At 40.4% G+C, this 14,657-nt stretch overlaps 2 protein-coding genes across 3 annotated transcripts; both read right to left on the bottom strand.

Moving 5' to 3' along the window:
* Positions 1–2,447: 2,447 nt before the first annotated feature.
* On the bottom strand, positions 2,448–2,977 carry LOC115678784 (uncharacterized). Its single transcript, XM_030602219.2, has one exon. It carries the CDS (start codon positions 2,896–2,898, stop codon positions 2,653–2,655), a length of 246 nt encoding a protein of 81 aa, XP_030458079.1. The 5' UTR covers positions 2,899–2,977; the 3' UTR covers positions 2,448–2,652.
* Positions 2,978–4,780: 1,803 nt separating this feature from the next.
* LOC115678906 (alpha-N-acetylglucosaminidase-like) lies at positions 4,781–14,325 on the bottom strand. 2 transcript variants are annotated; one of them, XM_056319321.1, is made up of 19 exons: positions 13,895–14,325; positions 13,465–13,541; positions 12,788–12,999; positions 12,517–12,638; positions 11,873–11,961; positions 11,406–11,500; positions 10,897–10,978; positions 10,492–10,598; positions 10,350–10,380; positions 9,122–9,239; positions 8,937–8,984; positions 8,579–8,687; positions 8,182–8,285; positions 7,221–7,319; positions 6,600–6,710; positions 6,180–6,412; positions 5,782–6,019; positions 5,623–5,701; positions 4,781–5,335 (listed from the first exon to the last, which is right to left on the bottom strand). In XM_056319321.1, exons 1-19 carry the CDS (start codon positions 14,123–14,125, stop codon positions 5,079–5,081), a joined length of 2,442 nt encoding a protein of 813 aa, XP_056175296.1. In that variant the 5' UTR covers positions 14,126–14,325; the 3' UTR covers positions 4,781–5,078. The 2 variants fall into 2 exon arrangements, with proteins under 2 accessions (XP_056175296.1, XP_056175297.1); XM_056319322.1 differs by having other exon boundaries at positions 11,873–11,958.
* Positions 14,326–14,657: the final 332 nt, after the last annotated feature.

The following is a 14,657-nucleotide window of genomic DNA, read 5'->3' as shown; positions in this document are numbered from 1 at the left end:
ATTCTTTGTAGAATCGATACCAATTATTGAACTGTCGAGTCCGACTGATGAGTAGAAATGATGTTGTAGACAAAGTTATCGTAAATGATATTATCTCCAAGTTGATTTCCCGTAACGAAACATGAAAATATGAGGAATTATTAGATGGGCGAATCGAGCGTCTTAAACTAAAACTGGATCATCAAAAATGGCAGATTCTTCGAGAGATTCATCAAATCTGATAGTCAAAATTCAATTTAATTTTTATGACCAAAAACAAGTCAATTTAAACTTATATACTAAGTTTATTATATAATTTCTCTAAAATTCATGATTGGTCACTACTATTTATTCACTAGTCCTGTCAAAGGGGTTTTTCCCTATTTTTTGGGAGGAGGGGAGAGAAAATTATTGTCTGTTATGCTATTAAAAAGATATGATTTTACATTGCATAAATATATCTTAACATTAGTGGTTTCTTAATAAAGATTCTTTTCATATGGTAAACATGCTCGATACCAATTATCGATCAATTAATCCTTCCCAGAACATGACATTCTGCCCTCCCTACATGTTTAATAACTTTTTCGAAGACGTTAAATAGTCATTTTACAAAGTTACTCCAAGAGAAGGCATATTTGTGATAAGTTGAACAAAGAGATAATTATTTCATATTTTCTTCAATATGCTTTTTGAACTCTTTTTATTTTTTCAAACTGGACTCTTATAAAATCTCTTTTTTTTCCCGATTTTTCTACTTCATTGTATAAGTTTTCGCGGCCCTTATATTTGAGCATTATTTAGCACGGAGCACTTCAAAACATTTTTAAATATTTCAATATTAACATACAAAATAGCATACCCACTTTTCAAAAATCTACCTAACTTTCCACTTGCCCACTTTGCAGGAAAAAATTCATCAAACAAAAGCAAGAAGCAGAAAATTTATTAAAAGAAAAAAATGCCTCAAACGGGATAGTTTGGTATTTGCATGATGTGCGCCTGGGTAAAGCAAAATACCTTAAACAATATTTACTTTATGCTCATCCCTCACGCCTCTCACTCTCACTTCTCTCGGTCTCAGTCACGCAACGCTCATGCCTCTCCAGCAGCTCAATGCCTCTCAAACTTGGTTCTTGATGATCATTACAGCTTTGTTCGTGGAGAGGATCATCATGTTTAGCATATCACGAGCTTGCTCTATTAACATCGCTCGTATAGTAGTTTAAATTACGCAACATCATTTGCAGCCTTGCAAAGAATAAGAAGAAAAAAAAAATGAGATACGACCGGTTCCTAAACTCACCCGACAATCGGACTGGATTGATCGGTCCGGTTCACGGGTGGGTCCAGAACTAAGCGGGCCCATTTTTCCTATTCCATAAACTGTGAACCGGTCAACCCTGAAACCAATCAACTCTATGCTCGTCAATATGCCTTAAAGAGAGCGTGTTTCATTAGAAGCACTAGAGTGCAAAGTTTCGTTGCTTGGGCAGCTCCGTGATTAATCTCATACGGCTCCAAATCATAAGCTCCAATGAGCTTATGCACTCTCAAGCCCACTTGGAGAGGTTCAGCCCACAACAAAGCTCACGAGTCACATTGTGCCTTCCTCTCGCAATTTCGAGACACTTTTCAATCAGCAAGTCCTAGACGTTTTTGATCCGAGAATTCATGATCTCGATCTCAATGGGTCCCCCCTTTTTGTTTTTTTCAGAGCACTTTGGCATCCGATTGATGTTGAATTCAGTGGGAGCCGCGTGGACCTCATCGATCTAGAGATGATACGATGATTCATTGACCCTTGTGTCGAGTGTATGGAACGGACCTCGCAATTAAGGCGATAATGCATTTGGTAGCCCGAACCCCCCGATGAGCAGCAGATCCGAACAGATTGTTTCCTTCTTGGGTCGACTAGAGCTGATCGTTTTCCTCGTCATGTGAATAGGTATACGTTCGTATACATGTAAACCTTGGAAAGGTCCTTTCCACGAAGTTTGATACGTGCAAGCAAAGAACAGAACTTCGAAAACGATATGCTGCATCGTGTCGTCTACCCTCGACATGATGAATGGCTAGGCTTCAGCCCAAACAACATGAACACGAACACGAACAAGCATGCATGATGCATCCTGTGTATTTACGTGGGAGATGGAATGCTAATTCCCTTCTCTGGTCTGAATCTCACGATCCTATGGAGATTAAAATCGTGAACGTTCAGTTCTTCTCGAAAGAAGGATCAGGTCAATAAAGACCCGTGTAACCATTTCCTTCCGTGCGCGCTTCATTTGCATGAGATCTGCCAAAAACTAGAGTTCCAAAGCATGCGAGCAAATCCATCTTTGAACATGGATTACGTTACTCTCTGCCGGATGATATTGAGAGATACCATGCGCATCATCTGATGATCGGTCAGCGGCGCTTCGGAGAAGACGCGAACCGATTCTATCGGTAGGAAACTCGTGATATGAATTCAAAGAAAGGAAACTCTAATCCACTAAGAAATCCAAAGAGGTAAAATGATCGTCAAGCCGTATCATACAAAGGTCACACATGCGAAGGGCGCATATGTCTTCTATTATACAGATGAAGGAAAGAATCGGAAGAACCAAAAAGAGGAAAAAAAAAAAAAACTGTCACATGTTCTCCAGAGAGACGGAACTAAGCCAATGTTCAGTTCTTTTGGGTGGTCTTGTGGTACTTGTCCTTGATCCACTGGATGCCGACGGTGGTTCCTTCCTTGACCTTCTTGACGCCGTGCGATGCCGCGGTCTTGGTCTTGACGAGGCCTACCCCCATCTTCTCCTTGTACTTGGCCGCCGCGAGGCCCTTCTTCTTGTCGCTCTCCGCCGGAGCCGGATCGGGGTTGTAGTCCCACTGGTCCGCCCACGACGTGCCGTGCGAGTCGCGTCCGTCCATGGCTCGACAAAAAAAATCCTCTCCGGACTCTCCCACAAAAACTTTTCTCGGGGGCTGGGATTTGGCCTTGGTTCGGTGGAATGAGAATGAGATAGGTGAGGATTGGTTATAGGCTGAACAATGCATTTTATAAGGGAGTAAGAGTCCTACAAGCTACAGCCTCCGAGAAACGAATGAAGTCTCCCTCCCCTGAGAGAGTTTTGCGTCAAAAAGTGGAAACTCCACGCGCGTGGCCGAGAAGGAAGGAAGTCAACAAACGCATGCCCCCCCTCCTCTTCTCCTCTTCTTCTCTTCTTCCTCCCTCCCTCCCACCTTCCATCATCTAACGCCACCACAGGAAACAACAACGTAGGTGCTTTCCTAGTTGTCCAAGAAAGGGCATATGACGTCTGGCGGGAGTAAAATTTTCTTCATTGGAAAAGTCAAATTATGCTCTCTCTCTCTCACGACGTAATGGGAGCTGTTTCCCTCTTTCTGAATTGGAAGTTGGCGGGTTGTCTGAAGCAGATTCCCCTGGATCTGAACCAAGTAAAAAGGCCCTGGGAGGCGTTGTTTTTTCAATTGGATGAGATGAACGTGAACCGTGTGCTGTTGCATCAGCATCTGGAACCATCCAGAGACCTTTGACTAAAGACCCGATTATGCTATAAGAAAAACAATTCAGCTGTAGGGTAGGGGTGGTGCAAGGCGGCTACTGAACGGAATAACTATTGCAAAGGGATAATGGGCAAAATTGTTTAAAAAGTCTTAAACTTATTGTACTTTTGTCAATTCAGTTTTAAATCTTTTAAGTTTATCAATTGAGTCCTAAACATTTACACATCTTATCAATTGAGTCATAAACCTTTACACTTCTTGCCAATTATTAATTTTGGCCGGAAATCACTGACGTGGACGCCGGTCGGCCACGTGGCGCTGACGTGGACATTTTTAAATAATTTTTTGAATTTTTTATGGTTTTTTTCTCTCTTTTTTTCCTTTTCTCTGTTTTTTTTGTGGGGTTTTAGAGTTGGCCGGCCAGACGCCGGCGATTTCCGGTTGAAATTGACCGAATGGACTCAATTGACAAGAAGTGTAATGGTTTAGAACTCAATTGGCAAAAGTGCAATAGGTTTAAGACTCTTTTGACAATTTTCTCAAAGATAATGACAAGTCTTGGGACTTTAATAAAAGCCTCTGTATTCAAGAATTTGTTGGTACCACACCCACGTTACTCGGACCTAAGCAGGTCCCTTAAAAAGCTCTATATTAGTTCTCGTTCGGATCTCGAAATCACCGGGATGTATAACTTAAAAGTGTATTCTCTCTCCTAAGGGAAGACAAAGATATAGGGGGAATTGAGAAATGCATCTGTGGAGCCCGCCATTATTGTATATCAAACGAGCATGCCGCAAAGGCTCCTGTAGGAGCTTTGGCTCATCTTCTATGGTGAGGTTAATTCTTAATCAAATACAGAGAATTCACGGAAGATCCCTAATTAAGAGATTGGGCGGCTACTGAACAGAATACCTAATGCAAGGATAATGACAAGTCTTGGGACTTTGATAAGAGCCTCGGTATTCAAAGAATTTATTGGTACCACACGCACAATACTGAAAATATATCTTGATGGCTGTTTGCACGTACCTTTGAGGCAGCTGCTGTGCTGAAAGAGACCCAGATGCCGCAGTTTACAGAAACGGAATTTTTCGTTGTCGTTCACCTGAAATTTCAAAGTTCATTTAGGAATCCCTTGTCAAAAGTATACATGATTGGTCATGTCGGAGTCATTTGGACTAAAAGGACATCGTGCGCAATACTTTCGCCTTCATCTTACGAGCAGATCGTTTCTTCTCTTATAAGGAAAGGAAGGCAAATGACCACTGTAAACAGTTTGCTAGTGTGAGTTCCGCTTGCATATAAGGCACAGCCAGGCAAGAATTTCACTATATCTTTGGTCCCAAGGACATACTTGTAAGAGCTCCGTTACATCTTATCATTCACGACAAAGAGAAGAAGAGATGCCAGATGAACTTTGCATTTAGTTAACAAAGAGACTGCTGCAGACAGGTAGAACCTGATTACAAGCTACGTAACACCACATAAGCTACACAACACCGAATACCATGAATGATATTGTAATTAGCAATTCACAGTCGATCCTCCGAGGCCTTATTTGGTACTCTGCTCAGCTGTCTCAGCTACTGATCATATGTGCCGGGATCTCTCAAGTATTTGTCACATAGCCATTGCGATATGTGAAAAGCGTGACCCACGCTCTCCGTTGGGAACAGGTTTCTGCTGTTTTGCCAATCATTTGTAAGCTTTACCCACTCCCTCCTCCATTCTTTCAACCGGAAATCGTGGCCCTCCTCCAAACTCTCTCTTAGAAATTTGAAATAAAGAGCTGCTCGTGGACCATAGTAATCTCTGAGCAGTCCGCTCCAATATTTGTTTCCTAAACAAAAGGAAAGGAAGATCATTCACCTGAAAGTTATGCTCTCTCTCTCTCTCTCTCTGCAGATGAATTTCATAGCTATCCAGGATTGAAGTACAATATGTGGTAAGAAAATAATGGAGATCAAAAGCATGGAGTTCTTAAAAGTGTATAATAGATGTGACGCAACGATGTCCACACTATTGTGAATATAATAACTTTCACCGATGGAAACCAGTTACTTCCAAGGATTGTATATTCCATGCAAGCTTTAGAAGAAACAGATGCAAAAGGTTAAAATTCTTTACCATAATCACGCAGTAGACTTGCTTCCTCCACTGAGTTATCAAACCACATTGTTATCTGCGTCCTTGCATTCCATTCAAACTGTCGAAGTATCACTTTGCAGATGTTAAATTTCCAAACAATTCTAAAACTGATTGAACAGTGACTGAAAGCCTCCATACCTGTCTTTCCTGTTCTTTATCTTGGGCAAGTTGCTTAGCACTTTCTAACCAAGGTCCCAGAAGAAATCCTTCATGACAAGCCAAGAGCGTGTCCATGTCCTCAACAAGATTCAGGAATTTCTGGCTATGGAAAGCAACTCCATAAGCATCTTGTCGCTGGTAGTCTTCTATGACTTTCAAAAATAGCTCATTTGCATACTTTGCCAGAGCTTGTCTCGTTAGATCGACCAGATCATACCTATAAATGAAATTGGAAGCAAATAAGTTGCAGATTATCAAGACAAAAAAATGATGATAGAAGCATGCATTAACAGAAGTGAAGACTTGCGACTGTCTATCAACATAGCAGAAAAAAACTCCAAAAAACATTTGATTTGACATAGATTGAAGCATGGAACCTGTAAGTATCGCTAGATTGTAGTTGATCGCCACCTGCAAGGAAAAGTTCGAGCGCTCGTACCACTTCGGATGTCGAGTACCACATATGAGGATGATCGGTCAAACCAGTTTCTTCATTCAGCACTGCTCTTCTCAACAGTGGCTTGCCATAGTGATGATACCTCAGTTGTGAGAATGAAATTGAAGAAGGATCAGCATCAGGGAAAGCCACAATGACGTCCCTGTTCTTGTCCTGCATCAATGAAACAAAAAAGTCACTGGACAAAAACATAATACAATATCCTTTTGGATAATTCAGAAATACGTCAGCATAAAAATTGTTTACAGTCAGTCAATCTATGCATCAGCCAGGCAAAACTACAACATGCAACAGAACAACCTAAACGCATACAATAAATGTGAACGCAGAAGAGACTTACATATAAGCCATCGGTGCAGTTATAGATCGTGTGATAAAGGATGTTCCATGCTTCTTTTATTAAAGGAACTGATTGCCCATAACGTCTAGCTGAATATAGATCGATCCATGTCTGAGATAGAAAGGAAACACAATTTAAAACCAACACAAAAAGCTCATATTTATTCAAGTGCCCACACAATCAAATAATGCAGACAACGAAAGGAAAGGTTTGAATAATAGTATCAAAGTAATTCTGCAGGTAGCCATTTTTGAAGAAGCATAGTCTATGTCCTAACATTTTGTTCTGCTTTTACAATGTATGTCAGTGACAGGAAAAATGTAGCACTTCACTAAAACTCTGATCTAACAAGTAAGAATGGGATCCCTTTACAATGCAGCAAGGAAATTCAGGAAAATTTCATACAGAAAATGGCAACATCTCAGGCTCTTCAAAAAGCTTTGAGCAGTAGAAAGCACATGCTATGATGCTAATACCGGGATGCTACAGCGATGTCTTAAAGTTGCATCCCGCAGAGAATTATGGGAATGAGCATGAACGGTAAGACGAGGCTGGTGGGTCTTAACTGTTCTTACATGTTTGCATTTCACATCGAAGTCACACAGATATAGTTTCAATTACCTTAACGTCGACTTTCCTTTGCTGAAATGCCATCTCAGACATGAGATCATAAACAACAGGATTCTGTTCTATGCCCTCCATAGACATTCCAACACCAACCTTCAGCAATCAACAAGAAAAATAGAAGTAAATTCTTCATATTACTTTTAAGATGCAAAAAAAGCTAAGATAATTAAGAGTAAAAACAAACAGCAGAGATTAATCCTAACAAAGCATCATTTCCACATGAAGCTACAATAAATTTGGTCACAACCTTTTCTATGGGCAATTTTAAGAACCGATTTTCAACCACAGATCAACGACCGACAAAGCAATCAGAAGGTTTATGATTTCTTAAAAACACTTCTCACTCCAATTGATGATAATCACATATCAATTAGTTCAGATGAAATTCATAATCTCATGCTCAGTGCGATCTTCCTATGAAAACGAATAGGATAAAAGTTTTGGAAACAAGAGACTTCAGTTGGTCAGCCAACAAGTCAACATGGAAAAACAGTGCAAAAACCTATTGTACAAAAGATAGCCTGAGCACTTTCCCTACACATTACATATCCAAAATGTGTGATCTTCCTCAACATTATTCTTTCTTCATATATCTTGTATGTTTTGGAAGCAAGAGACTTCAGTTTGTCAGCCAACAAGTCAAACACCGAAAAACAATGCAAAAACCTATTGACAATAGACAGCCTGAGCACTTTCCCTACACATTACATATCCAAAATGTGTGATCTTCCTCAACATTATTCTTTCTTTAAATATCTTGTATGTCTGTGACAAAGGTGAGCAGGAGTAAAAATACTGATAGTTTCCCTCATACTACAGATGACTAAATTATTGCCCAGCATTGACATCCAGAGAAGTGGCCACCAGTAATAATGTGAAAGTGACTAGAATTCCATATTGCGTTTAAACAAGCAACTAACGACTAATGCCATCCACATCAAGAAAATGAATCTACCATTGTTGAGTTTTCACTCATACGAGCTTCAATTGGTCCAGATGCTACAGCATCTAGTACCCCATACATCTCAATATTTCCAGCAAAGTTGTGAAGCATGCACCTGAAATACATAAAAGCAAAAAAACAAAATAAGATACTAAAGAGAACAGTACAAATTAACCCAAATGAACATAGAAATAGGCAAAGGCTCACATTCAAGCTCAATCAATGAAGATATAAAATTGTCAAAAACCCAATTTGGTCTGTAAAAACACAATGACAAAACCAAGCTACCGTTTGTTACTTCCCGTTCCAGTCGTATACCTTCGTTTGGTGAAACTGAGTAGATTTTCACAGTCACGAGGAAATATTCTAGATATCATTACCAACATAAAGAACAAGAAGGAAACTTTCCAGATGTAAGGAACCCCATAAAACTGCTCCGAAGTAATCCATATGGGTTTCACTTCAGCGAAGAGATCAAGGACTACCAGCTTCCCCAATGGCACAGAGTGCAGAAGTGCCTGAAGCAACCACATACCGCAGTTATCTACCAGCAAATACAAGCTTAAACACAAAAAGTAGTGCGAATAAAATCTGGCACATTTACCGATATGTGAAGAGCAGCACCACAAAATATGCAAAGGTTGTCTAAATATTCAAAAAGAAGAAACCAACATAGTGGCTATTCGATATGGCTGCACAAGTTCTGTTGTTTACTTGGAGATTGCTATGCAGGCAATTTCACAGTAAAGTGATGTGGCATATCTCACCTTCACTTGGGGAGGTCTCCAGAATGGATCATAAGAAAACAACCATCCCTAAAGAAAAGTCAAAGAAGACTGCCTTAAATTGGATTAATGTGAAAAACTATAATAAAGACATTCAAACCATATATTTGGCACATAGTATTCTGATAGTTGCTGAAGGAAGTTTGTTAGTGGATGCTAATTCACACCTGCATAAGCCAGACTGCATCAGCATCACCACTCTGCATTCCTTCAAAGATTGCAGCACCTAATGAAGATATATATGCTGGTTCATCTATAGGTGGAGTGTTCTCATCAAAGGTGTCGCTGCAATAAACTCAGAAATTCACTATGTAATGCCCTACACGGAAGAGGCCTATACATGACAGAAGGTAGACAGAAAAAGGCACAAGTACTGTATGTATTTTAGATCACCAATTACAGATATATTTCGATCGGGTCAAATTTACTGTTCCAAAAGAACTAAGTTATAAACTGTAGGCTCTTAGGTTCTGGCAGCTGTCGTGTCCATTTCATCGCAAAGGCTGGACATCAGGGTGTGCCGTGACTTGCAGATTCCACAGGATACTCTTTTATTTGTAGCATTACAAATCAAGAAAATTATGATCACAGCCAAAAATCGGGGCAAGGCCAGAGAAAAAGGAAATTTTAATATTCACTGGAAGTTAAAACTACTTTAACATATTTGTGAAGAATTCTGCACAAATACATTCAACTTCAGAGGCCCAGAACCAGCACCCCTGGACCCATTCATACAATCTACCTGAAACTCTCTTCAGGGGAAGGTTTCCTTATATGACTTTTTTGTTTGCATATGTCATGATAAATCCTAATTGGTCAAAGCAAACATCCAAATATTTGGACCCACATCAAAGATACTATTTCTCCGAGGCATAGGAGTTCATGAGATCAGAAAATAGACCCAACCAGGTCTTTCTTTTCAGCCAGACTCTCTCTCTCTCTCTCTCGGACAGAAACAGAGACAGTAACTTCAATCTAATTAGAGAGCCATTTTGGAATAAACTTAATAAGTTAAGACTTAATTATAAAGAGAAAATCGTGAGACTTGTGCAGTTATGGACAAAAAAATAAACTGCTGCAGAACAAGTCATTTCATTCAGACATCCACTGCAATGAATGAAAATCTGTATCAGCCTACGGCCTTGGCCATTATGGTTTTTCTACAGCAGCCGATACTGCTATTCACCAAATAAAGATCCCAAGCAGAAAATCTAAGCATAGACTGCTTATTTAAGCTAGAACAGAACCCAAAGCTAAAAGAACAGCATTGGTTACAGGCATGTAAATCACCATATTGCACATGGATCACGAATGCCACAGGTGTGCAGTGACTACATTTTCACAACTTAAGTATTTGGAACAATACCACAAGTCACATCAGAAGCGAGTTCTTACCAGTTGTAAATGTGACCAGTTCTTCCATATTCTGAGAACGAAGCAGGAAAAAGAAGATAACTATGGAGAAAGAAGACAACTTTCACATACAACAAGCAAAGAAAAATAGACTACTCCAGAGGATAAAATGGATTATGCAAACCTCTCAGTTGTTGCTCAATGAATGCCCGTCCAATTTCAACGAAGAGGGGGTCAGTTGCGTCAAGAAGATAAGTGCAGCACCATCTTGGATTACTCTCAACAGAAAACCTAAAACATGTTGAACAGATGCAGTAAGAAAACTAAAACGAGATCCTAATGCCCATGGTAAAACAATGTGCAACTTAAATATACAAGATAATATACGCTTGGGCATGTGCTATTTTGATTACTGGGTCATGGTCATGGTTTCGTGGACACTGGATAGCCAGAAACATTCCTCTTGAGACAGTCATAGATAATCACTCGATATACAAGCTGCACACATTATTGACATCTTCTTACATACAGGAATTAACAGGGACATCAGGAGAAAGTTCTGGATCAAGTTGCCAAAGGAGGTGCTCACCAGTTCCCTAGGCGAGTGATCTTTGCTGAAGGGAATATATCTTTTAGTGCTGCTGGAACATTTCCAGAAAAGGCTGGAAGGACTGCAAGAGAGATAAAGGGTTGAATTATTGTTCACCTAGACCAAGAGGGATGTTTCTAAAGACTCCAAACTATGTTATAGTTGTGTATTGGTAAAAGCAAGTTTCTTACTAAAACCGGTCCTGCATGATTACCGTTTATATTACAATTACTCAGGGGTAAAGTTGAAAATTATCAAATGTTATGTTCAGACATCCCAAGTCCGTAAGTGCCTACATGATTCTAAATGAGTTCAATCTAATTGTGAGATCATGAGCAATGACAATCAACTGACATCAGATGAGACGGATTTTTTCTTTTTTGCAGGTCAAATAAGATTAAATTGGGCCAAAATAACATCTATCAAATCAATCCACATTGATGAGAAGCGTCCTAGTGATAGAAGAAGTCAACTTCAAAATGCAGGTCAATATTCAGTTGACCTAGTACCTGGTGTCATCCCAAGTTCATACATTCTTCCCAGAATTTTTTTCTGCAGATGTAATTGTTTGTCTAGCCAACTCTGTGGTAGTGGTCCACCCCATCTGCGCTAAGAAAAAGGCTCATTAATTATGACAGGAACTACTGAAATCAATGAGAACAAAGCGCAGAAGAGAGTACTTGTGGTGGCTAGATACTAGTTGACACACACATTCTTGATGGAACATTTGACAAAACTTTATACCATTTCAACTATCTCAACCTGATTATTTTGAGGAGCAAAGGACTATCTGAAAAGATGACACACAAAAACACAAACTGCAAAGTCAAAAGCACAAACTGTCATGAAGAGCGTGCAGATCATTAAAAAAGTTCTGATGAGAAATGCCGAAACATAAACAACTCAATTACTGAACTAAAAACGTTTTGATGAGAGAACCAGCAGTAAGATCAGCAAATGAGAAAATGTAGCTAACCCGTGCAAATTTCCCATGCGAGACCAGGCAAGAAATGCAGGACCTCCAAAGAAATCATCCAAATCTGACGTGCTTATGTTAAACTTCTGCTGAATAAATGTGGAGGAAAATACTAAATCAGACATGATCAAACATGTTAAATTGCAATTATCAGAGAAATACTATGTAATCCTAATGTTCATTGTGTGAATTAAATCAACAGCAGATGACTCAACAAATTAAGCAACAAGATCCAGAGTCAAAGTAACAAATCCAAGAAAAAGCTGCGGTGACTTTATAGTATTAAAATATTTTTACAAGGGGTTAAAAATAGCTTTTGAATTATTCTTTCTCAAAGCACTAGTGAGGGGAATCACAAATATGAACAGGGGCAACAACAGCATACATCCTATATTAACTGTGTAGAGTTGATTTATGGTATCCCCTTCCTTCTATGCTAACTTAACTCCCTGGGGGAGAAGAAAGATATGACTGAGAGCCAAAGCTTCATGCTGATGTGCCAAGCAGCCGCTTGCATCTTCATCCATCAGAATTAAGTAAAAAGCCGAGAAAAGCAAATTCTTTCGAACAGTGAACAAACCAAAATTTGCCTAGAACGAATGTTAGTTTGTCCATATAATTTTATCTAAGTGCAAAAACAGTACCTGAAAAACTTTTTGCCAAATAGCCTCCTGCCCAGTGAATGCTAGCGGCAAGTTGATACCTTGGAGAGCCATCCAATCAATTTCCTTCTCCCATCTTCTCCAATCCCACCAAGAAAAAGAATCTTCCCAAATAACATTAGATTTAGTTAGGCTAGTACCAAATCAAAAAATACAACCTTATCATCATTTTCATGTTGCATCAGTAGCTCATAAAATTGCCATAGGATGACTGCCTAAAAAGTATAGGTTAATAGTCTCAGTAAAATCTTACAGCTTGATGTAACAGCATTTTGATAGTAACTCCAAGGATTGGGTCTCTGAACAACAATGCCAGCATCCTGAACACGGGGAAGAGAACCAAATTTTGGTATTGAATGCATTTGCAGACCACCAGTTTTATCCCAAGAAATGTGTGAACCACGCCAGTACTTCAAGTACCAGTGTAAACCGGCCAAGACCTCCACCCCAGTTACTCCAGAAATCCTATTTAAAAATTAAAACCGTTATCAACTATAGAAAGAGAAAGAAAAGGCTGAAAAAACAGAATAGGCAACACTCGAAATAACAGAGGAGCTATTTGTCCTTCTAGCGCTTTCCTCGACAAGTTCTCACTCATAATCCTCCACGAGGATGTCCAGCATATTTCATGTAACCCCAAATGCTGATGCGTGCTCAACTGCCAGAGCAAGATGAAGACGAGGAATGGACGGAGATCTATGAAACATTGATTTCGATGAGGATAAGATGAGGGCTTTGAGGATTTGGGAGCGAGTCACTCCGCGATTATGACGTAAAAATTCAAGCTGTACCTACCCTTTTGAGTGCTAGCAAAGTGTTTATGGCATTCACCGAGAGTGTGACACCACAGAAACTACCAGTGAACTGACTAACATGGTATTTAATACTTTAACAGGAAAAACAACATCTGAGTAAGGGATGTTGGCATACAATATCTCGGGAGTGCCTCGTCTGCTGAACGAAGGATGATTTGTAATCACAAAGCAAATCTCACCACCGCATTCATCCTGAAAGAACCAAACATCAGTGAACTATCTAACCTTCCAAATGAAAATAGAGAAAACCTTTCTCCACTGCAGATCAATCAAAAAGTCAACCAGTAAACGTCTATAAACTTCGATCAAATAACATACAGCGGTTCTGATTACAGCACTTTCATGCAAGTTTCTTATGGCAGGTTCATGAAAGACATGCACCCGATTACCGGACGCAGAACTTTACTCTCAAAACGAGAGTGATCGCGCGCTAATACACTGACTCAGTCCGATCATCTCATGTCGCGCAAAATCATTTCCTCAAAAAACTTGTTACAAGGCTTGCAATCCCAAGCAATAACGCTAATCCTCGTGAACTGAGTAACCTTAGAAATGATCCGGAACTCGAAGCTCGAGTAGAGCGCAGGCAGCAACCGCCGGAGCACGCCGCGGGCCGCGGCCAGCTGGACCGCGGCCGGGGCGCGCTCGCGGTCCTGAATCTCGAGGAGCCGCGACATGTATCCGACTCCGGCGGTGGAGCACCGAGCGGGGGCGGCGGCGATGCCGAGGACGAGGAGGAGGGCGAGGGAGACGGCGGGAAACGGAGGCCGAGCCATGGCGGCGGCGGAACGGAGAGGAGGAGGAGGAGGAGGAGGCGAGGGACGGGGGAGCGCGGGAGTGGGAGAGAGATGGCGTGGTATATAGAGAGAGCTTAGGCATTGTCGAACGGTTGGAGTTCAGATTCTCCGATCAAGAACGAGACAAAACTTCATGGCCGGCCGGAGAGAGAGAGAGAGTAGTGCAGAAGAAGACTGCAGCTTGCGCTTTGCTGAGGAGGCGTCAACGAGGATGACGTGGCGGTTTCTTTTGGATTTTTCTGGTCTTTTTGTTGCTGTTATTGTTATTATGTTAAAACGTTTTTTATTTATTTATCTATTTTTGGTTTCTTCTGCATAAATTTCCCTTTTTTTCGTTGCTTGCTATTGGTTAAGGTGTAACTTCACCGGCCGCGTCCTTTTATTAACATAACATGCGAGTACATACACGCTTCGCACTTTCTAATTCCCTCCCTATCTTTATCTTCCCGGGAGAAATGGAATACTTTCTAATTGCTTCACATGCTAAGGACTCTAACGTCCGTGCTAACCT

Source organism: Syzygium oleosum, unplaced genomic scaffold (genome assembly GCF_021117445.2).
Source record: "Syzygium oleosum isolate NSW1041296 unplaced genomic scaffold, Sole_v2.1 Sole_v2.17, whole genome shotgun sequence".
In the NCBI taxonomy this organism is placed as follows: Eukaryota; Viridiplantae; Streptophyta; class Magnoliopsida; order Myrtales; family Myrtaceae; genus Syzygium; species Syzygium oleosum.
Note: the sequence above shows the minus strand (reverse complement) of the source record. Positions and strands in the feature narration are given on the sequence as shown.